Source organism: Amblyomma mixtum, chromosome 3 (genome assembly GCF_055824585.1).
Source record: "Amblyomma mixtum isolate Tamu chromosome 3, ASM5582458v1, whole genome shotgun sequence".
Taxonomy (NCBI): Eukaryota; Metazoa; Arthropoda; class Arachnida; order Ixodida; family Ixodidae; genus Amblyomma; species Amblyomma mixtum.
The window spans coordinates 156,433,164-156,456,493 of NC_143014.1; the positions used below are offsets into that span (position 1 = coordinate 156,433,164).

At 47.9% G+C, this 23,330-nt stretch overlaps 1 protein-coding gene across 3 annotated transcripts in view; it reads right to left on the reverse strand.

The window, feature by feature from the left end:
- LOC149352461 (histone-lysine N-methyltransferase SMYD3-like) overlaps nt 1-23,090 on the reverse strand; it is a 34,772-nt gene extending 11,682 nt beyond the window's left edge. Inside the window, exons 1-4 of one of the 3 annotated variants that reach the window (XM_089577169.1) lie at nt 23,020-23,090; nt 4,384-4,467; nt 3,058-3,168; nt 1,602-1,671 (exon numbers count right to left, since the gene is read on the reverse strand). In XM_089577169.1, the coding sequence (XP_089433295.1) occupies nt 1,602-1,671; nt 3,058-3,168; nt 4,384-4,395 (193 nt within the window). In that variant the 5' untranslated portion in view covers nt 4,396-4,467; nt 23,020-23,090. Of the gene's footprint in view, nt 1-1,601; nt 1,672-3,057; nt 3,169-4,383; nt 4,468-17,491; nt 17,720-23,019 lie in introns of those variants that run through there. The other 2 variants (XM_089577167.1, XM_089577168.1) reach the window with 2 other exon arrangements.
- Nucleotides 23,091-23,330: the final 240 nt, after the last annotated feature.

The following is a 23,330-nucleotide window of genomic DNA, read 5'->3' on the forward strand; positions in this document are numbered from 1 at the left end:
GTCGCAGAACTCTCGTGTATTCGCGAAGACACGAGAAATACTTTTCCCACCGTAGAGTGCTGGCCGAATGCTGTGCTACACGGAAGAGCCGCTTCTTTTTTCTTTAAAACTTTTCTGAGAGCAATAGAAGACAAGGGCCTGCTGGCGTCGCATCGCATGAATACAAAATGAATACAAAGGGCACATATAGATTGATGAGTGATAATAATTTTGGTTTGAAAAGCAGCCAATTTTCACTAACTGTTCTTGTGATGAAAAGTGAGTGATGAAGCGGAAGTGATGAAAAAACTTGTCTGGCTCGGTGATAATACTTAGAATGTCGGCCTTCTTATAATCTCGAGTATACTTGATTGGTGGCTGACGAGGAGCGATGGGCAAGGATAAGATGATCAATAAAGTGCAATGATCGCTGCAGCCGGCAATGCTTGATAATGACTGGATAAATTCTGGGCCCGAAGGTCAAGAGTTGCTTTGGCGAGTTGGTATGTCGACTCTTTGCTTAAGGTTGAAAGTAAGAACTAAATTGGGAACTCCCTCGATTTACTTGTATGTGCGGATAAATTAAATTAATGTTAGGGAAGTTTAAGTAATCGCAGATTTAGTAAGTTGTACGGGGAAAGTGGGCTTTTAGGTCTAGTAGTACGTATTGAATGCTGTTCGTTAACGAATGATATGTCGCAGTCTGGAGCACGATAGCAATCAATTAATATGATTGTACTAGAAGGAAGCTACAGATTGGCATCAGCAATTTCATGATTGCTGATCGGCAAAACAGAAAAAGGCGGTACACGACTTCGCAAACATAAGTACACCGCCCATCCTTCGCCCCACCTTGTCGCACCTGTAGTCTGAGAACGATTCGTACATCGTTCAGTAGCTCGTCATTTGAGATGTCCGAGCTAAACCACGACTCGGTAAGCGACTAAGGCTATGAGAGACGCCGTAGTGGAGGGCTCCGGAAATTTCGAGGTGGTCGAAATTTCCGGAGCCCTCCACTACGGCGTCTCTCACAGCCTTAGTCGCTTTGGGACGTATGCCTCCGCACGTGAAGTCAAAGGCGTTGATCTCTGTACGCGGACGTAAATGGCCACGCGTATCGATTACGTGCAACGAACTCCCGCGGAGACGAGCATAAGGAAGCTGTATAGGAGAAAACAGTTTATTAGCACTCAGTCGACAATAACTGCGAAAGTATGGGTGAGAATCATACTTTTTCTCTCCCCCCCCCCTCCCCCCGACGTAGTTATCGATAGAAGCATGGCTCCTTTGGCGCCTTTTCAGGTCCGACGCAGAGGTAAAACAAATTTCGTTATCCTGAATACTCCTGAACTGAATACTCTCTCACAGGTTGCTCCCACGTGTGCGAACAGGCGCTTGGGAATCTGGCCCCTGCAGCGAAAAGAAGGGAGAGGCGAGGGGGAGGACTTCCTCGCCAAAAGCATTTGTTGGGCGAGTTGGTGTTTTCGATGATCCATAACTACAGCGCAAACTACAGGACAGAGATGAAGAAGGGGTGTCCCGTCTTCATCTCTGTCCTGTCATTTGCGCTGTAGTTATGGATCATGGACTTCCTCGCGCTGGGCGACGTATGCTCTACGTACGCGATTCCATGTCCTCGAGAGTCCTCATGTGGCCCTGTACCATTTCCTTGCAGTCCTTCATGCGTTCCTTCTGTGGGAAGAGTAGGGGGGATGACAGAGCGGAAAAACAAGCAGCGTCGATCAGACAAGCGCAAAGGGACGAACGGAACACTTCGCTGTTGTAAAAGTATTTATTGGCTCTGAACTAAGAAAAAAAAGAGATTCTGCACATTTATGAAAGCGTTAATTAGCGTTGGAACGCCTTACTAGATCACAATACCCTCCATAACTTTTATTGCTTTCACCGTCAGAGCGCGCGAGGATTTATTTCCTGATCACGCGTAACGATAAATGCCAAGCATTTTTTATAGTTTAGTCTGGGACCGTGGCTCAATCAATACTCAATCATTTAGAGCACACCACACAAAGAGCAGTGAAAACTTGATTAAGAAATTGAAGATTATGCTTTCAGGCATCTTCACAGGGATGAAAAACAGACTTCTACTATATTAGCGTGGGGTTTCTGCTCGATATCGGGTGCCACCAGAGTCAGCGTTTAATCAAATGACACATGGCGCTGTATCCTAGAAGCGTTACGCATTTTGTGTTGTGGCTGTGCTACCTTGAACACCTTTTCCGCGAAAATGTTGCGATGCGAGACCCGAAACTTCGCATTTTGCTTTTCCGCGCCTAAGGGAACTGCCCGAAAACGCAACTGAGGCCTTGGCCATGTCTTCCATTATCTCCCGTGGAAATGAAGACAGGAAAGTAAGAAACAGTGACGAAGTTGTTAAGCGCAAATGTACGAAGATGTAAGACAGGGACAAACACAGCGCTATCTGGAGCCGTGTTTGTCGCTGTCTCGTGTCTTCGTCCTTATAACACCTTCCTCAAAACGTGCAACAAACTGGCCCAAGAATCAGCTCAGAAGAAAACATACTTTCGCCAGAGACTCCTTCCTCAGACCTAGTCGAACCGCTCATGCTGCTCTTGTTCCAAATAACTAACGATACGCACAAAGAGCTGAATCCCAAAGAGGCCTTACACTCCGTGTCACTAAAGACGCGCAATGTTCCAGGAACGGCAGCTCGTGTCATTCGTGGGCTGTTCGTCTATGACATTTGAAGAAAACCGATCAATGGAAGATTCTGGAATATTAGCGCGGACCTGAACGATGGCAGGAGCTTCAAATGGCTTCAGAAAAGTGCAACACGCAATCTGAGCAAAACTGCGCACGTCTTGTGCGGCACGCGCGGAGGTTATAACATTTGTCTGAGCTGTTCGCGACCCGTAGAGAGCTTTGCAGCGCATTTCAAGCAGAACAACGCGAATTTCAAGCAGAACACCGCGCATTTCGGGCTCATCGTTAAAACGTGACCCGTCGCTGGCGTCCACGACTCAAATCTACAAGCATGGATGACACGTTGATAACATACATGCGCGCAGACAAGACGCGCATGAGTTCCGGGCAGCTCACCTGGAGCTTGTAGACTATGCGGGTGAGCAGGCGCACCGTGACGTCAGGAATGTCGGGAAACACCTCCTCGAAGTAGCAGCATTCGGGCAGGTGCTCGGACAGGGCGGACGCCTGCGGTCAAGTACACTTGCAGCGCGGACAGCGCGAGAGCCCTCCACTACGACTCTCCCTCCTCTCCTCTCACTCCCTGCTCCATTCCCTTTCCTCGCGGCACAATTCCGGCGTCCACCCCGAAAGAGACAGCTAATGCGCCTTCCCCTGCTTCGTAACCACCCAACCACCCACCAGTGTCTCGAGTGCTACGGCGGCGTGCACTGAGCTTTGCACCGGTCTCAAAGCGAGGGCGAACAACAGATCTTGTAGCTAGCACGCAGGCAGCTCGCAAAGCTGAAAGAGGAGATTGAATAGTGGTAATGAACTCAAAGGTTTCAAGCAGGTACATAACTAAATCTCCCACCATTAAAAAAAAAGAGAGAGAGAGGGAAGCATATAAACAAATTTATTAATAAAAGTCCGCGAAACGCGAACGCACTCTGGGCTGGTAGTCGTTGCATTTCAGGGTTGTCAAAACTAAACTTCGCGCGCACAAATGAAAATATAACGAAAGGCTGCATGCTTATCGATCGAGCAGGCGTAGAGCATTTCGTAGTGCACCTGTCGTAACAACAGACAGATGTCTGTAACTGAATTTTGGCTTCTCGTGGTAGTGCGTTTGTGCACCTTACACCGAAAGAGCGCAGCCGGCCTTAACCGTGTCCCGCTTTCCCAGGCAGCTCGCATTGGCCTCGTCGCCCTTTTTTATGGCTTATCCCGCCGCTCGTGCAATCTTGGCTGGGAGCGGACGCAGGAGCAAAAGGAAGCGGTTAACAAATTACCGCTCAGTGTTATTTATTTACAGTTTTCAAAGCATCCACGCAGACAACGCAGCCGCCTACTCGTCCTGCCCGTTTCATCTCGTGTTTTATACTGATCACGAGGAGGTTGGTCAGACCCACAGCCTCCATGCCGCATTTCCGTGTGACGAGTTTTTTCTGCCTGACGTGAGGTTTCTGTACCGCCGGAAACCTCGTTCAGGTGGTTGAGAAATTAGCTACAGTTGAACGGCGCCGTGAAATTACACCTGATGCTTTAATTTCTTCACGACGACAAACTCTGCGATATTCCTTTTGCCTGCAATTTTCTCACTGAGCTAGAGCAAGGTACAGGCCCTGTACACGCAAAAATCGGGATTACAGCGCTTGCCGTGCTGTGTCCGCGTGGTAAAGCCCATAATGTACGAATGGGTTTTTACATTTATTTCGGAGAACATACGCTTATACACTCAACTGAAAGCGGCATCCGCCCACCTGGCACAACTTGTTGCAGTAATGGGCTACGCGGCACCTGGAACAGGGCTTCAGGCTGTCACACCTGCAACAGAAAACAGGAGCGCATATAGTCGCAGTTGGAAATTTCCCGACGGGCACTGCGATTCCTGTGCATGCACGGGGGACGATTCGCTACAACAGATATGCGGCCTCCGAAACAAACCGAAGATGCGCCCTGGGGAATATACGGCTCCACGTACGTCTCAGCAGTGATACCTCCCACATATTAATTCCAAACCCATCATCATCATCATCATCATTATCATCATCCTGACTACGCCCACTGCAGGGCAAAGGCCTGTCCCATGTCTCTCCAATTAACCCTGTCCTTTACCAGCTGCGCCCACCGTGTCTCCGCAAATTTCGTAATCCCATCCGCCCACCTAACTTTCTGCCGTCCCCTGCTACGTTTGCCTTGTCTTGGAATCTACTCCGTTACCCTTAAGGAGCACCGGTTATCTTGCCTTCGCATTACATGCCCTACCCAAGCCCATTTATTCCTCTTGATTTCTACTATAGAATGTCATTAATGCGCGTTTGTTCTCTCACCCACTCAGCCCGCTTCCGCTCTCTTAACGTTACATCTATCATTTTTCTTTCCATAGCTCGCAGCATTGTCCTTAATTTAAGCTGAACCCTTTTCGTTAGCCTCCATGTTTCTGCCCCATATGTGAGTACTGGTAAGATACATTATATTTTTCTCTTGAGGGACATTGGAAAATTGCCATGCATGATCTGAGAGAACCTGCCATATGCGCTCTACCCCATTATTATTCTTCGAGTTACTTCCCTCTTATGATCCAGATCAGCGGCCACTACCTGCCCGAAGTAGATGCCCCTTACCACTTCCAGCACCTCGCTACCAATTGTGAACTGCTGTTCCCTTGCGAAACTGTTGAACATTACTTTGGTTTTCCGCAAATTAATTTTAATATCCATCGTCCTGCTCTTCCTGTCTAACTCATTGATCATGGTTTGCAGTTCATCGCCTGAGTTGTCTAGCAAGGCAATGTCATCAGCAAATCGCAAATTACTTAGGTATTCTCCATTAACTCTTATCCCCGACTGTTTCCAATCCAGGCCTCTGAATACCTCCTGTAAACAGGCGGTGAATACCATTGGCGAGATCGTGTCTCCCTGCCCGACACCCTTCCTCATTGGAATTTTATTGCTGACTTTATGGAGCACTATGCGCTTTAGCTGTGCAGTCGTTATAGATATCTTCCAGTATTTTCACATAATGCTCTTCTACACCCTGATTCCGCAATGCCAAGGCTGTTGAGGTGTCCGCTCAGTCAAATGCTTTATCGTAATCAATGAAGGCTATATATAGGGGTTGGTTACATTCTGCGCATTTCTCTATCACCTGATTGATAGCGTGAAATTGATCGATTGTGGAATATATTTTACGAAAGCCTGCCGGATCATTTGGTTGACTGAAGTCTAAGGTTGCCTGACTCTATTCACGATTGCATTAGTAAATACCATGTAGGCAATGGACAGTAAGCTGATCGGTGTGTAATTTTTCAACTCCTCGGCGTCCCCTTTCTTATGAATTAAGATAATGTTAGCGTTGTTCCCAGCTTCTGGTGCGCTCGAGGTCATTAGGCATTGCGTATACAGGGCGGCTAGTTTCTCTCTCCGCTCCGTCCTTCAACAAATATGCTGTTATCTGATCCTCACCAGCTACTTTCCCCTTTTGCATTGCTGCTAAACTTTACTTCCCCTTTCGTTACTGACGGGATGACGCATTGCTGTGCGCTATTGTCTCTCTCATTAACGTTCTGATTACATTGGATACTGTATAGATTGCGTAGAACTCTTCGACTACTTCAACTATCTTATTCTTATTGCTAATGACATTGCCCTCCTTGCCTCTTAACACATACATCTGGTTTTTACCTATGCCTAGTTTCCTCTTCACATCTTTTAGGCTGCCTGCGTTCTTTACCGCATGCTCGATTCTCTCCATATTAAAGTTCCTTAAGTCGGGTACCTTGCGCTTATTTACCAATTTCAGTAGTTCTGCTGGTTCTATTCTGTCTGCAGGGTTACACGCCCTCACGCTTTGGAGTTTCTTAATCTGATCTTTTGTCTACTGCTATAGCTTGCCGGTACCCTGTCGAACCATCCTCCGCCTACCTCTGCGGCGCACTCCGTAATAACAGCTGTAAGATTATTGTTCATTGTTCGAACATTAAGATCCTCTGCCTCACTTAAGGTTGGTTTGGTTTATGGGGTTTAACGTCCCAAAGCGACTAAGGCTATGAGAGACGCCGTAGTGGAGGGCTGCGGAAATTTCGACCACCTGGGGTTCTTTAACGTGCACTGACATCGCACAGTACACGGGCCTCTAGAATTTCTCCTCCAAAGAAATTCCAGCCGCCGCGGCCGGGATCGAACCCGCGTCTTTTGGGTCAGCAGCCGAGCACCATAACCACTGAGCTACCGCGGCGGCCTCTGCCTCACTTAAAGCTGGATATTTCTTCTTTAGCGAAATCCTGAATGCCTGTACTTTCCCTCTCACCGCTAACTCATTAATGCGCTTCCGCTTCACTAGTTTTTTTCCGTTCCCTCTTCAAATCTAGGCTAATGCGAGACCTTACCATTCTGTGGTCGTTACAATTAACGCATCTTTCCGAGGGCCTCCACATCCTGCACGATGGCAAGGCGAGCGGATAGAATCAAGTCTACTTCATTTTTAGTATCGCCATCGGTGTTCTTCCACTTCATGTTCTCTCGTTTGCGGAAGAAGATATTCATGATCCGTAAATTATTTCTATCTGTGAACGCTACTAATAACTCTTCCCTGCTGTTCCTAGAACCTATCACATAGTCGCCGACCGCCTGGTCACCAGCCTGCTTCTTGCCTACCTTCGCACTGAAGTCGCCAATCAGTACAGTGTAATGTAATTTTACTTTGTTTTTTGCTGATTCCACGTCTTCCAAGCCCGTAGGCGCAGTTAACTATTCAAAAACTGGCGTGGTATGACAGTACGATGGGTTTAACGTACTGAGCCGACACGCGGGCTATGAGTGACGTCGTAGTAGAGAGCTCCGGATTAATTCCTGCCAGGTGAGATTCTTTAAGATGTGGGCTGCAATACCCAGTTGTGTTTTGCATTTCGCCTCCATCGAAGTGCGGCTACCGCAGCCGGGATTCGATGACACAGCCTCTGAGCCACAGCGGTGGATGCCCTCTATAGCTGGCTCATGCCCACTGCATTTAATTTCATCTAAAATGCCCTCAACTCGAATCTGTTTTCTAATCTGCCGTGTTTTCCGTCCGTCTGTTAATGCTGCCTATTATTTTTCCTCCCGCCACTTCCTAGCTACATATCCAGCTTTCTGCTGGCCTCCAAGTGTCGGCTCTTTGGACGAGTACTGGCCAGAGACAAAAGTCATCTACTTTCCTTTTATTAATTATTGCCAAAGCACTATTAGGTGGGTAAACCCTGAGCAAGATATTGCGATGTTTGTGAGTTTAACATGTTTGTGAGCTTGTGGCAAGTGGTTCGCGACGTTTGTGGGTTTGTGGGTTTGTGCCAAGTGAAAGAAGTAAACAAAAATAAATCAAATAAATATCTGCGCATGGGATTCGAGCTGGTGGCGGCGCGAACAGGTCAGCTTCGCTGGCCACCGCGCGAGAGCACTAGGCCATTGTCGCAGTTCTTTTCTTTACTGCATGGTCGTCAAACCCGCTAAGCTACCTGATGTTTTACGTACACACATACTATCCCCCGACGCAGCCGAACACGCCTCGTGTTAAACTGCAACACACTCTCGTGCTGTGCACTGCACATCGTCTTCTTCATCAACTAACACTACTATCAAACTAATACTTACGCTTCAAGGTATGTGGCGGTAGTGACAGAGAGATTTGCGCTGCAATGCGTTGGCGTGGACAACGCTTTGACAGAAATATGGCACTTGAGCAATATGTCTTTTTTTTTTTTGAGCAATCTGTCTTTTTTTTCGTCTTGTTCTACTTTTTTTTGCATCCGATATTTTATATTTTCTATATTTTTCTGTATTTCTATATTCCTTCTATATTTACATTCCTTCCATATTTATATTCATGTATGACTGCTGAACACCCCTGTACCACCTCCGCCCCCCCCCCCCCCCCTTTTGTAATGTCCCTAACGGGACCTTTAAGGGTTAATAAATTATGATGATGATGATGACAACATCGCTGCAGAAACGCGGTACTGGAGCATAGGCCGCCGGCGTACATTGACAATGAAAAAGTAGAAGACACGCATCAATGGCTCCCTGGGCGTCAGTGGACATCAGTATCGCGCTTTCAGATACGTGGCGGTGGCGTCCGCCTGCAAAATACTGTGCTTTCGCACAATATTCCGTCATTAGCAATGCTAAACAGCCAGTCATTTTGTTTTTATTTTCGCATACTGCAGTTCTGCATGAGCCTCTGGCAGGCTCATTTGTAATTACACAAGTAATATTTGTAATTACACAAGTAATAAATTATTTACCGTCCGTTACCGAAAGGAAACGGACGATATATAATCAGTCTGCAACTTTTTTTAGGTATTTGACATCCATCTGCCTGCAGTTTCCTTATGCCCCAAGTACACTTGACGTCATGAAACTTTTTGTTTACACAGTAGCAAGCTTTCCGAGAAGACTATATACATTTATTCAGGACATCAGCAGTCACTCGATTTTTTCTTGCTGTCAAAAGACAGGAAGCACTCTTGCGACGCCTACAAATACAGACACTGCCGTATCCATCCAAGTTGCATGCCATAGACCCGGACTCCTTTGATTTGGACTGACGCCTCTGTGGCGAGACTCCAATTTATATTATATGGTCTGGGCTTCTCAGGCTAATCCCTAATTAGTGCGCATTCGACAGCCAACGGCCGAGGGGTGAGAGGCGGCTTTGACCAGCTCGCAGATCGAGGACTAAGTCCGGCTCCTCAACCGAGCAAGGGCGGCAGCATCAGCCAACGTACTCCTGGAGTAGGGACCCCAGCCACGTAAATCCCTCGCTCTTAAACGTGTCAGTAAAACATTTTCACCATCAGCACCTTTCCCTCGCTGCATTTCTTTCAGTGCCTTTTCTGGTTCTTCAGTTGCATCCTGAATTTATATTTCTTCGGCGCTGACATTTCCTAGCGTATACACCCCTCTGGTTGTTTTTACTATTTATTGCAGTAGATACATGGCCGTCCTACAAGCAACCTGCGAAGGGTGTTCAATCAGTTTTACCCTTTGTGTCGTAGCATTTTTAATAACTGATTAAATTGAAAGACGGTACCTTCAAATGAAAGTTTTAAATATTCTCTCTGAGGCAGTGTTTTCCTGTGTAGGTGGCGCCGTTGGTGTCGAAGTAGTAACCTGAACAATGGCGGACTGCCTGAACGCACGGTTAAAGAAGCCTGCCGTGATAGAATTTCTGACTGCAGCAGGTGATCCACGTATCTATAAATAACAGCCGTCGGATAGGTGCCGCTTATGTGTGTTGTCGTTTGCACGTCCAGGAGGTGGGCGCAGACCATGTTCTCTGACAAGCCCAGCCACGTCCAATTGAAAGACAAGCATCGCAGTGAACGCCCTGCCTTAAGCGTCTTCTCCAGAGCAGGTGGCATGCGCTTATGAGCTGATCCGTGGGGACCGTCGCTTTAAGCAGAGGATGATCACATACACTGTGGCTAAATCGCTCAGAACTGTGCATCAAATCATCAAAGAAGAGCTTCGTTTAAGGAAGTGCTTCAAGGTGGGTCGGTCATCAGCTGAGAAAGGGCATCAAACAAGCCAGACTGCGCGTGTGCCAGCTAAATTTGGCTCGTTACGGGACGAAAGGAGATGACTCTGTTGTGCCGCCCCCGGAGATTAGTCCTGTGATGGCACGCAAAGCGATGTCAGCACCTTGCCACTTTCCCGCCCAAACTAATGGTCATAACCTTTTTGGAGAGCGATATAGTGCAGTGCTGACTGAACATCCGGAACATGGCGCGCAACTGTACACTTTGCACGCCGCTTCTTGAGGCATTAAACTGCGTGCGCGTCTGTGTAGAATTTGTCTGTAGAGAGATGGAATAATTTAAAATGGCAAATGCCCGGCCCTACAAAAATCGGTACACCAACGCCGCTCTGAAAGAGCTGCAGTTCCCAGTACTTTTTCCACGCCCTGCTTACTCGTCTTCGCGCCATCAGGCTTCTGGCTGGATCCCACTATGAAGGAACATCCGAAGGGTATACGCGCTTCGTGTCCGGCTTGCAGCTCACCATTGCAGTGCGCCGTTTGTCAACAGTTGCCCTATATCTAATTTTTACGATGGCATGCTGAGACTACATCATAGCGCTGGCGCCGGAAGTACATCGCCGCTCCTAAGCATGCATAAAAACACATTTGTTCCTGCAAACAAGATCATTACAAACTTTCATTTCGTCGTAGCACCTTCGAACTCCATCTCTTAATAAAGTTGCAGCCAGGACGAGAAAAATTACTGAACACCCCTCGTACATGCATCACATAATTAGTTACGCGACCGCATAAGGCGCAAAGGAAAAGGGGGGAGAGGGGCTCTAGTATGTACATGCGCAAACGCGGTGGTCGCTGCACACGCTCGACCACGGCCGGACTGGAGAGGCGGCGGCGCGCGCCACCGCCGTGGCTCGGCAAATTGGTAGCGGCCAAAAAAAATTGTCACTGAGAGTTATTCTCTGCCATGACGCTGAACGCGGCATCACATGTTAGAATTTACGGGTTTGCTGACCTCCGCAAGCGCCCCCAATTTTCTTTTTTAAACCCTATGGAAGCACCAGATTAAAAGAAGCGTTGAGCGATTATACATGTATTACCAAAGTGCCGGCGTTACAGCGCTAAGCAAGGCTTGCCGCGGAGCATTTACAGCTGCCTCGTTTCCCAAGCAGAACAATGTGAAAGTAAAATTAAAAAATAAAGGGGAGAGTTGGAACCTGGACGCGAGCTTGTTATTTCAGAGTGCAAACTGGCCCTGTGAAGAGTTGATGCCCAAAGTGCGCGACCACTTCCTCTCTCGATGTCAAACCAGCAAGCGACATCGTCTCCTCACCCTCGCGCCAGATTTGGCCTCTGCAGTACAAGCTACAGCACCACAACGGTCACGCAATAGAGGACACCGTGAGCAGAATGTGCAACGCCGAGCTGGAGTCTCTCCTGTTTTCTCCCACTGGCATTACGACACAGGTGGGCAACCAGCTCCTGCGCGGAGTGCGCCGCGCAAGGACGGTCGCGTAGCGGTCACATCGCGCACAAGGTTGCATTCGCGCGTTACTCCAGCGATACACGAGGGGCATCCCTCACCGTCTATTTTCGACGTAATGAAGAAGCACCTCTCGCTACCTGTGCGACCGACCAGAGGCGGAATCCTGAGGGTGGAAAGGGGGGGGGGGGGGTGCAATTAGAGGACCGGAGCTGCGAGAGCGAGCTTCGCCGTCTGACGCCGTGCCAAGCAAAAGAAAAATCACCGCGCGTCGGGCTTTTCGTGTACACTAAGTAAACAAGCGCGCGTGCGTGCGCCCAATGCAGCCGTGGCAGCCGGTGTGTATTTTGAGGGAGAGGGGGGGGGTGTATGCGATGCAAGAGCACGTCAGTCCTTCGGGACCAGGCCGAGTGACGGAACACTTTGGCGGCAGTGCCATGCGCGCCTGCCACAACGCGCCATACGCCGAGCGGCGGTTACGTGGCCAAAGTTTGCGCCTCATCGCTTGCCGCCCCCTCCCACCCAACCATCCTCTCCTTCCTCTCTCTATTTTTCTGGCTCTCAACAGTACTCCGTTGCTCGCTGGCGTATATCCCCTGATGGGAGCTGACAGGCAGCCTCCAGTTGTCCCGTTGGCTCCAGAGGCGTTGAACTTCGTGCAGCGGCGACAGTGGCAGCTGACCGAGTTTGTTCCCTTTCGATCGCTTGAGCTCTTGCGCGCACATGCGGCATTTTTGGTGAGCGCTGAAATGGATGGGCAGATGCGCGCGACACTGCTGGCTGTTCTGCTGGTGACCGTTTATACTTCGAGATCTCCCCAATGGCACATCGGCATCGTGCTTCCTCTTTTTACGCGGACAGTTGATTGTCAGACCGGCTGGAAACGCTGACGTGCGCTCGCAGTGTGACACGCGTAATACGAACGCGCTAGCATGGCATGCGGATTGCGCGGGGTGCAGCGCTTAGAGGGGGCGCAGCAGCAGCAGCGGAAGGGTGGAGGGGCGAGGTGAGTGTGATGCTACTGCACTTTGTCGAAGGCCTTTACTAAACTCTTCGACTCACAATAAGCCAAGAGCGCACTTTCAGTCAAAATGGATACGATCAGGAGAATCATCAAAGCGGCAGCCACTGACCACGAAGATGCCAAGAATCGGGCAGCATTAGACTTACATTAATCACTGAATAAAACTTTTCACGATCGTCCCAACCGTTTACTATAGGCCTACACTTATTCCTGATCACGGTGCTTCTGCTATGTACTCCTGTGCTCCTGCTCTGTGCACTGTATAGGAGGAGGTTTTTCTAAATGGCATCTTCTCTAAGACTACTTAAACAATTCGTGGGAAGATATTACAATATTATGTATTGAAAGCGAACTGACAGTAACTTAGATGATAAGAAGCTCCACACCCCTCAAGGGCAAAAAAGGACAATTTAGATTCACCGGGATCTTCTTCCTTTTTTTGCTCCATCATGCACTCTTTCCAAGTGCCTTTTGGAATAAATATTATAAATCGTATGTAAAAGTGTTATAAATGGCATTAAGCAAGCTGCTTTCAAATGTGTACACTATTTTTTTCCTGATCCTTGGAATCGATGTGTCAACTGGCATGTTTATTTAGTACATTCTGAAAGGTGATTGTAATGCATGACTGATTATTCGTCATTTGTCATTCTTGATGAAAGTTGTGTGTTTTCCAGGACGTCTTTGAAGTATCTTCACTGATTGGTCATTACATGTATTCATGCATATGTTTGTATGTAAAAAACTAAACATTTGTATTTGTTGCAGGTAGCACCTTCGAATACAAGTTGAGTTGATTTCTGTTTGTTCAACTTGTCATTGCGTCGTCCATAACTTTACTTCTCTTTCGTCATTCCTTATACGCATCTATAGTACAGACGTGTTTTCAGACGCTCGGATAGTATTTCCATTGGTTGATTATTCGTTCGTCTCTAGTCATTACTATACAAATATCAGTTCACTTGTTTTGAGCATGAAAAATATGCGCCGTACTCTGCTTTGGCTCCTTCCGAACGTTCCTGCGCATATCGACACACGTGCTCACAGGACTTAAAACAATGTTTGCATTTCAGTGCTCCCTTGTTAAAAAAAAAAGAACTCGCTTGTTTTTCCGTTTTTCTTTCACCAATAACCATGTAAAAATATACACTAAGTAGGCGTTTTACGTGATGCCTTAGTGAACTATGTGCCAAACCACACAGAGCAACCACCACATTGAAGTAGAGCACGAGAAGAGGAAATGGCGCAAGGAAAGGGGGAGGGGGCACCACAAGGGTGCCGATGACTCCGGTAACGCCTCTGATATGACACTTTGCGCGGTATGTCAGTTTCGGTTGGTCTGCGCTCGGTCTCGAGCGTTTGAGTGAACACGGAGCTCGAAAACACCAGCGTGCTGAAGCTTCGGTGCGCGGTAAAGAACGCCAGCTGTCGCCTGAATTAACTGGACGCCAGCCAAAAAATTACGACCTCTCTAACGAACGGTGTGCGTCACAGTGAAGTGAAATCACTCATACGCGTACGGGAAAGGGAGCCGACGACCTGGGATAGAGTCATCAACTAAACGTTTTATTACACGCAAGATAAAAAGTTGGTGTCAGCCTATAGCTAGGTGCTCCACCTCTCCTGATTTGAGACATATGCGCTGAATGCTTGCGAACTTTCTTTTCTTGTTTTCGCGGACCAAAATATCGCAGCAGGGGGCTGCTTTCAGGACGGCTGGAGAAGCAGAAGAGGAGGAAGCGCCGACACCGACCGTTACCATTATCCCGGCTCTCCCGATTTGACAAGTGCCTTACTAAAGAGGCAATCTTAACATCCAAGGTTCCTGTCTCGTCACTGAGCCATGCCGCAATAACATGTACAGACAGCCGGGAAGAAAGCCTTTCCTCTCGGTTGAGCTTGCAGTCGCGTGTCGGTGCTTTAGCCATTCCAGAGAGAATATTTTCTTCTAAAACCCGACTATTGCATCTGACACCTTGCCGAAAAAGCAACTTTTCAAAATGGTTAACGTTACCCCGTACACGAGGGCGCTTCGAATTAACTTTGGGCGCCTATAGGTTTTTTAATGTGCGTCGAGACGTCACTACACTTACAGCTCGCGTACACCGAGTTGCGGTCTCCGCGGCTGGAGCTCAAAAATATGCTGCCTCGCGCTCTGCACCTGACAGCCATACTAGCTGAACCGCTGCAGTCTCAATGACCGACGCATAGCCAACCCTTCTCCCCCAGAAGTAATAGTCCACAAGGTGGCTTCGTTCGACGTCCCATGAGCTGTCAAAAGTTAAGCTTTGGGTCAATACGTGCGCTCGCGAAATTTTCCACGATAAGAAAAGGAAAAAAAAGAGAAAGAGAAGGCCTGCTTTAATGAAACTTTGGCGCTTGTACGTCCGCTCACGTCACCTATGTGCTAGGCAACCAGCATATCGCCCCTAATTGCCAAGTCCAGGATTCTTGGGAATCAATTTTAATTTTGAGGGAACTGTGGCATACCTTAAAGTACTGTCGTGGAAATACTGAAGGTAATGGTCCCTTCTTCCGACCCGTAGCTAAATCTTTCTTTTAAACTTTGTCCATCGGTCGCATCGAGTAGCTAAGAGGGCCGTAGAAAACCAACGGGGAACGTTTTTGGCAATAGCAAGAACGTTAATAGCAGAAAAATACAAGCCTGCCGAAGGGAGATCTGCGGATATATCGATAGTTATAGTTGAATCTCCCGATATATGAAAAAATTATTAACAACTTCCCGTTGAAAAATTGGCGTGTCCAGAATTTATGGGTGTGAGCCTCTACCAGCGTAGCCAGACAAGAGGCCGGGATCGGGATCGGAGATGATCAGTAAAGCTCTTCTCTCTCTCTCTCTCTCTCTCTCTCTATATATATATATATATATATATATATATATATATATATATATATATATACGAACACAAAAGTATAAGCAAAAGTATAAGCTTATACTTTTGTGTTCGTGTTTCATTTGACGCTGACAGTACTTGCCATCAGCAAAAACAAATCGGTGCACACAAGTACGCGTTTACACAACAGAGCAGAAATAAAATGTAAAGGAAGAATTCTGGTGGGCCTCTATTCCCCACTGTAGGAAAGTGGAAAGTCAGCAAGAGTAATGCAGCGGTAGAATTAGTGAGCTAAGAGAACTTGACACCTCTCGTGAAAGTTGAGGAAAGAAAACGACAATAGATTTATCTGCACATACGAAGGAAACACCTTACAGTGAGAATTTATTTATTTATTTATTACAGATACCTGCAGCGCCTGAGGGCATTATTGCAGGGGGGGAAACACAATAACTTCTGCTCATTTGGCCGAAAGTACACATGATAACAGAAATACACTCACACAACTAATAGATGAGGAAAAGCATGCACTGAAGGAAGACAACCACGCTCCACAAATAAAATAACACTAATGAAATGAAAAAGACACGCGCAAGACAACTGCGCGCCACGTCACACATCAGATAAGAATGCGCGGAATTGACCTTCCGTGCAGCACTCAGTGACGCCGGCTGGTAGCCTGTTCCACTCATTGATCGACCGTGGAAAGAACGAGGTTTTGTAAACATCTGTGCGACACTTAATCTCTCGGATCTTCCACTGATGATCAACTCGTTTAGAAAAAAAGTGAGGTTGAAGCAGATACCGGTCTTTGTCAATGCTCAGCTTTCCAAAATAGATGCGATGCATGATTTGTAATCTCAAATGTTTCCTACGGTTAGCTAAAGATTCCCAGCCAAGGTGGTTTTTAAGAGACGTGACACTAGTTGAGAAGCTGTAATTATTGGACACTAATCTCGCAGCATTATTTTGGACGCGCTCGAGCATATCACATAAGTAAGCTAACCGGGGGTCCCATACAGGGCAGGAATATCAAGAATTGGTCGGATGTAAGTGAAATACAGGAGTTGTTTGACATTAGACGGTGCTTTATTGAAATTTCGTTTTAAGAAATTAAGCATTCTGCAGGCTTTGGATGTAGTGTACTCAACTTGCCTCGTCCACGTTAGGTTAGATGAAAAATAAACGCCGAGGTACTTATATTCAAGTACTTTTTCCAAGGGAACATTATGTAGTGAGTAATTTGTTTGTAATGGGGAACGCTTTCTAGTGAAAGAGACAAATTGGCATTTTGTGGCATTCAAAGACATTTGCCATTTTGAGCACCATTTTGAGAAGCATCCACTGCAACGTTTCAAATGGGTAAACTTCTCAGTCTCTTCAGTTCTTTTCCATTAAAAGACGGGAAAGTTAAATACCACATGCAAGAGGATCTGGTACTTGCACTCGTGCGTAAATGTAATTTTTTTGCAGCGATGCGAAACAACGGCAAGAAAACCGCCCGCAATTTTTCGTTTCTTGCACTGTATTGTGTGGTTGAACATAAATGACAGCGCAAGGCCTGTTCTAGCTCCTGCCAACATGTGCTGAAGTACTTCCAGCCTCTAGCGTGGAGCATACTAGTAGCACCTAAAAAAAAAAAAAAAATGCGGCGATAGGAAAGGCGCCGTGCAAATTTTTGCAGCGGTATGGAAACCGAAACCAAGACTGTGCGCGCCGTCGTCTGCTACGGCGCTTTGCGAAGGCTACTCAGTGCCTATACAACAGGATTATCTCTTTTGATTTTCTCGTTGCAGGCACAAAGGTACCCCGCTCTCCCTCACATCAAATGTATGGCTTCCTAATCAAGATTTTTTCCACCTGTGTTCGCCTCCGTACAGCTGACATATAGTTTATAGAACGCCGTTACACATGCCAGAAGACGGCTGCGACTTCGCCCACTCGTTTCAAGCCGCGTGGCGCGCATGCACTCACCTCTTGAAGCAGAAGTCGCAGACCTTGCCGGCTCCATTCAGCGGGTCCACTACGTACGCGAAAGGCATGGAGGAGACGATCAAGTCGCCCGGCTGGTACGTCAGCATGGCTGGGAATTTTGAATCGGCGCAGAGATTCTGTGCCGCGCTCTCCGAAAGAACCGCCAAGAATCGTCCGTCTCTGCAGACGCTGCCACCGAAAACAGGCTTGCACTTGGCAGCCAGCAGCGCCCGGGGCCGTTATGTGTGTTAACTTAAGTTCCTAACCCTGGCGCGGTTCTCCTCTCCTCCGCTCCCTTCTCCCCCAACTCCGCAACGCCGGTCCCAGACTGCAGTGGAGGTTGCGCCACACCACGCAACCCGTTCTCGCCCAATGTTCCGACAGACTGGAGCGCCAGCGGGGACGACGAGAGGGCGCTCCTCGATGAGGCTTGGCCGCCACGTTGCTTCCGAATATACAGGGTGTTTCATCTAAGACTTTTTGCAATTTTTAAAAATAAGCTATTTGAATTAGATGCGCGCTTTTTCTGGCATAGCATTGTCAGTGGTGTAGTACATCATAATTCAACTAAGACGTGCTAACTAGCAGGCTTGTTAACCAATATTTAATAGTTAACTTTTAAACTATTACCGTTGGGCTCTTTAATTATTGAGAGGCATGTAGCCCACCATAAGTAATGTCCATATCCGTTTTTAGAATTTCGAGAACGCGATTATCCTCGGCGATGTGGCCCAACAAATTTCGCCTACATCGCGCCAAAATACACGCGGTTTGAGAAGCTTGCAGGCAAAGCAACCTCTCCAGTGAACCTAACTCGTCGAAATAGCCAAAATTTGTTGGGCCACAGCGCCGAGGATAATCGCGTTCTCGAAATTCTAAAAACGAATATGGAAATTACTTACGGTGGGCTACATGGCTCTCAATAATTAAGGAGCCCAACGGTAATAGTTTAAAAGTTAACTATTAAATATTGGTTAACAAGCCTGCTAGTTAGCACGGCTTAGCTGCACTATGACGTACTACACCACTGACAATGCTATGCCAGAAAAAGCGCGCATCTAATTCAAATAGCTTATTTTTAAAAATTGCAGAAAGTCTTAGGTGAAACACGCTGTATGTCCCCACTGTCAGCTGTGTCCTACGAGCGGTTCGCTCGGCCAGCTCGCATCCATGATGCCTTAGTAGCGACAGTAGTAGTTATAGTAGTAGTAGTGGTAGTAGTAGTAGTAGTAGTAGTAGTAGTAGTAGTAGTAGTAGTAGTAGTAGTAGTAGTAGTAGTAGTAGTAGTAGTAGTGAATTGTGGTTTTATTGTGCAGCAACGAAACTATACTATAATGCACCAAAGACGAGACGTTAGATTAAAAGCCAGAGAAGCTGCGAATAGACCTTAGTGCAGCGCACTAAGGAAACAAAGAATGAAAAACCAGCTAATGACGCTCTGTCTGCGTGGATTTTTTTTTCGCCCTTTGTTTCAAAGTAACCAGATTAGAGCACTAAGGAAGTCAAGCGTAAAACACTAAAATCGGCTAATGTTTCCGCTAAAAAGTAGAAGCTCAAAATATGGGTCAAATTGAATTTCCGGCGATTCGTTCAGCAAGAACATGGTATGTTGGGGCATTCGCGGTGATGGCAAAGACGATAAAGCCGTTTACGGATGTCCAGATGCGGGCAGGTTGAAAGTGCAACTGTTACCTCGTCTCCGCAATGAGTGCACAAATGTGGTCCCTCGCTTCTCAGTAGGCAACTACGTGTTGGCGCAGTATGTCCTCCGAGTAATTGACACAAAACTCCGTTGTGTTTGGCAGTTCTCGTCGGAACAAATGCCAGCGCGCGCATAATTAACCATACAGTGCTGGTAGCGACTCTGGTCGCCTATCTCGACAGCCGAAGAAACGCGTGCCCGGGTGATACGTACAGGGTGCGTCCGAGGTTGTCAAACGACAGGGTTTGCTTTTCAGCCGTATCTTCTGGCGCTGCTTTCCTGGCACTCAAGCCGCCTGTGATGCTACGAAGGTTCTCGGAGGTGAGAATGCATGATATTTCTCCTACCCCCTGCAGAAATTGTGACGCTCGGGGTTGTCAATGCCCAACTACTCGGCTCGAAAGCGCGCCCTGTGGCCTGGAAACCTTTGACGCACCCTGCAGGTGTGCTGCTACGGCGAGCGGCGACGTTACGCAAACTACATGCACCGAGTCTCACTGGCTAAAGGGCGAACTTTCTGCGACCTTAAAACCCACAGCAGTGGCGCTGCCCCAGGTTCATATGCGCGTCATGACATCAGAGTAGCGAAGAAGCGGTTTTAGGTATTACACGAAACTCAACGCCACATGTGTGGGGCTCATTTCGACAAGCTATGAGCCGCCAGAGGTTGCTGCAAATCAGGTATCTTTTATTGCAATAAGCGCAGTGAAGATCCAAAACCTCGAAAAGTGTTATTACAGGCTTTTAGCGCACCAAAGACTTAACGTGTATACGGGTTTACCGGACGCCGGCTACGCACGCGGAGTGCCGGCGTCCGGTAAACCCGTATACGTCAACGCTAATACGTCTTCGGTACGCTAAAAACATCTATTAATAACAATTTTCGAGTGGTACTGTTCCACAATCGAATCGGATAGGAATAATGTAGGCAAACACCGAATCAAATATATTTACGGTTAATCCCACAAGCCTCGATATTCGTTTAACACATGTGCGAGACAACGAAGCGTTATCGAAGCAGCTGCGATAAGGCGCTATAAGTTATAGAGTTATGGGTATAGCTGTCAAAAGACGCACCACTGGTCTCCACTAGGGACTACGCAACAACTACGAAAATTGCCATTTTCAAAAGCTGACGACAAGGAAAGACTGGCGCCACATCTCAGTAGATGAGACGGGCGAGAGCTACGTATGAGCCGTGGTCGCCGAAACTGGGCCATTCAGACATGGTGAGCTAAACGCGTCGGAGCACTCCCGCGTCGCGCAATTTTTGGAAGACATGTATGAGCATAATGAACGCCGCCACATCAAATGGACCGCGTCGCGGAGTTGGAACTCTCCCTCCCGCTTCTACCGACCCCGGCGGAATGCTCTGTAGTGTCGGAGCGAGCTCTGTTTTTGAAACTGTCGTCGAAGAAAACCATGCCTGTCTTATTCGAATTTCATGCCAATTATTCGAGATCTATTCGAAAATTTGAGAAAATATTCGATTCATTTGGAATAATTTTGCACGTGCACTACTCGATTCGTTCAGCGTATCCAATAAGAAAATATTCGTTTCGCTATTCAAAATTTATTTGCGCACCTTATTAATTCCAGATTTTCCCACGAGCGCTCGGCAATCAGCGTTCAGCTGGCTTTCGTCTCCAACAAAAAGAAAGTGAAACAAGGAACACAAGCAGGAAAGTCAACAGGCGCTTAATTTATGGCACGAAGCTGGACACAGGGCGCTTAGTTAGACGTGACGGTAATAACTGCTTTTCCGTTCGACGATTTACAACACCAGCCCGTCGAAACTCATACAAAGTGAGTGCTGCCAGTTGGAACTGGTCCCATATGAGCCACGCCGCTCAACCGGCTGGTTATTTCCACCTGACATCTCTGGCTCTCTCGAATAAATTAGAGCAATAAAAATGTCTGGCACGCATTCAGTGAAGGTACACCACTCTACCTCCATCATATTTCCGCGTCTGCTGCCATGTGTAAAGCGCTTCCTTCTGCCCGCCGCTCAAGGCAGCAATAAAAAAAAGTTGTCAGGCACCATTAGTGCACGTCTGTTATCTTTCGCTCACTGACTGCCTCACATCTACAATTTTGATGAACACTTCGTGCTTGCTCTCCAAGAAGGGAGTTGCACTGCGCCATTTTGCACGCCCCCTCACCCACCTCCTCTAAATATATCTTCACGCCTTGAGTCCTTTCCACAACAGGGCCAGCCCCTTTCATGGGCCCCCGGTATCGTGACCACGGAGTGGACTTAAAATGACCGTTATATCGAGGCAGAGAGCCCGCAAGTGGTACTCGCGCGGGGTGCCGAGGAGCAGAGGTTGTATGAGCGATGGCAGCGGCAGGTGCCCAGTGTTGCCCGGCTATTTTCAGCAAGGCCGTCGGCTCGTTCAGGAGCTCGACAGCCTGAAAATAGCGCTCTCGAGTGCGCCCAGCCACGGGCAGGTGCGCCGCGCGGCCAAGATCGAATCGTCGCCGTCGCTGGCGCTCCCTCCTCCTCCCGCTGGCCCACTCGGGAGAGCTACATCTGCCCGCGTTTATTTTCACGGCCGCCTGGCAATGCAGCAGCGCGGGCGGCCAGTACTGCGCACTGCGTACGTTCGATCGGTTGTCAAAAGATGGCACTTGAGCCGTGCTGCGCTTGAAACGACGCAGCTGTTCAAAACAGGCCTTGCCTTCCAAATGCCTCGTTGCTGGGTGCGCTTGCTGCCGCATTGAGTGAAGCGGAGTTTGGCTGTCAGTGCAGCGAGGGCCCTCTTTGTAGTAAATATACTCTCGCTATTTGCTTCCGCGGCGGCCATCCCGAATTAGGGCGGTCAGGGCGTGTAACAGTGCTTGTGCAAAGCGCCGATGAGTGGGCCGTAGTTCGTGCATATTCGCGGTGAAATTCGTAGCGCGACACAGGCAGAAAAAGAGACAGGGCGGGCGCAACTATAACGTTTATTAGAAAAACTAGCTAGCGATGTGAAAATGACAAAAACATGAAAATCAAACTTGCCAAAGAAAGCAAAAATTTACCAAGCAAACACCCATGACGTGAAACCCGACGCGATTTCAAGAAAACCAACACAAAGTAAAAAAAGATATAGAGAGAAAAGATATACTAGCTTAGGGTGGACCCCAGTTCCTTTCAGCAAGGCAGAAATTTGGGCGAGTTGGTAAGTATTCATGATTTTGTTCACAGCGCAACAAGAACGGGACAGGAGATGAAAGAGGGACACAAACAAGCGCTGACTAACAACTAGTTTTTATTGAAGAACGAAAGGGGTATATATACGAATATTAAAACACTCATCAAAACACAGAAGTTATCTGGAAGGCACGTGGGAGTTTAGATACCTCAATTCCCTCTCAGATAAAGCAATGGAAGGGCTGCTGATACACAAAGTGCCTTTCTGGTGTTCTTGATGAGTGTTTTAATATTTGTATATATACCCCTTTCGTTCTTCAATAAAAACTAGTTGATAGTCAGCGCTTGTTTGTGGCACTCTTTCGTCTCCTGTCCCGTTCTTGTTGCGCTGTGAACAAAATCATGAATACTCCGTTCCTTTGTTGGCTGCAAGGACATTCCTGCCGAAAATTCAAACAGAAAGAAGTGGAAACGGGGAGTAGGACGCAAAACAACGCAGGACGAAAATGCACAAAGAAGAACGGAAAGAGCTTAATTCTGGTTTACCCGTTTACGATCGAAAGGGCGCATTTGGTGTCTCACGCTACCCTCATCAGGGGTGAATTTCACTTCCAGTGCCAGCCCGAGGCGCTTCTGCTTGCCCGTGCCGTCGCGGTTGCAGCGCTGCAGCCTTCGCTTGCGGTTCCTTACCAGCGGTTCTTTTGTCGGCCGCGCCATCCATCATCGGTGCGCTGCCGGGCCCTGCAGGCGCTCCTTCGAGCCGCTCAACTGCCAGCATGCGTCAGCCAGAACTGCTTTCCACGGCTTCTCGGGCCACGAGGCGCTTCTCGGCGAGCGCCGCGAAGCGCCAAGGACGGGAGGGAGGCACGGCCGGGTGGTCCTTCTAACGCGACCAGGCGTGAATGGCATGCAGCTTTCGCCTAAGTTGAACTGCACTTTGTAACAGCTAGGTAACCGAACGAATGATATGCGTAAAAAGCTGCATGGGGGCGATTCGAGGT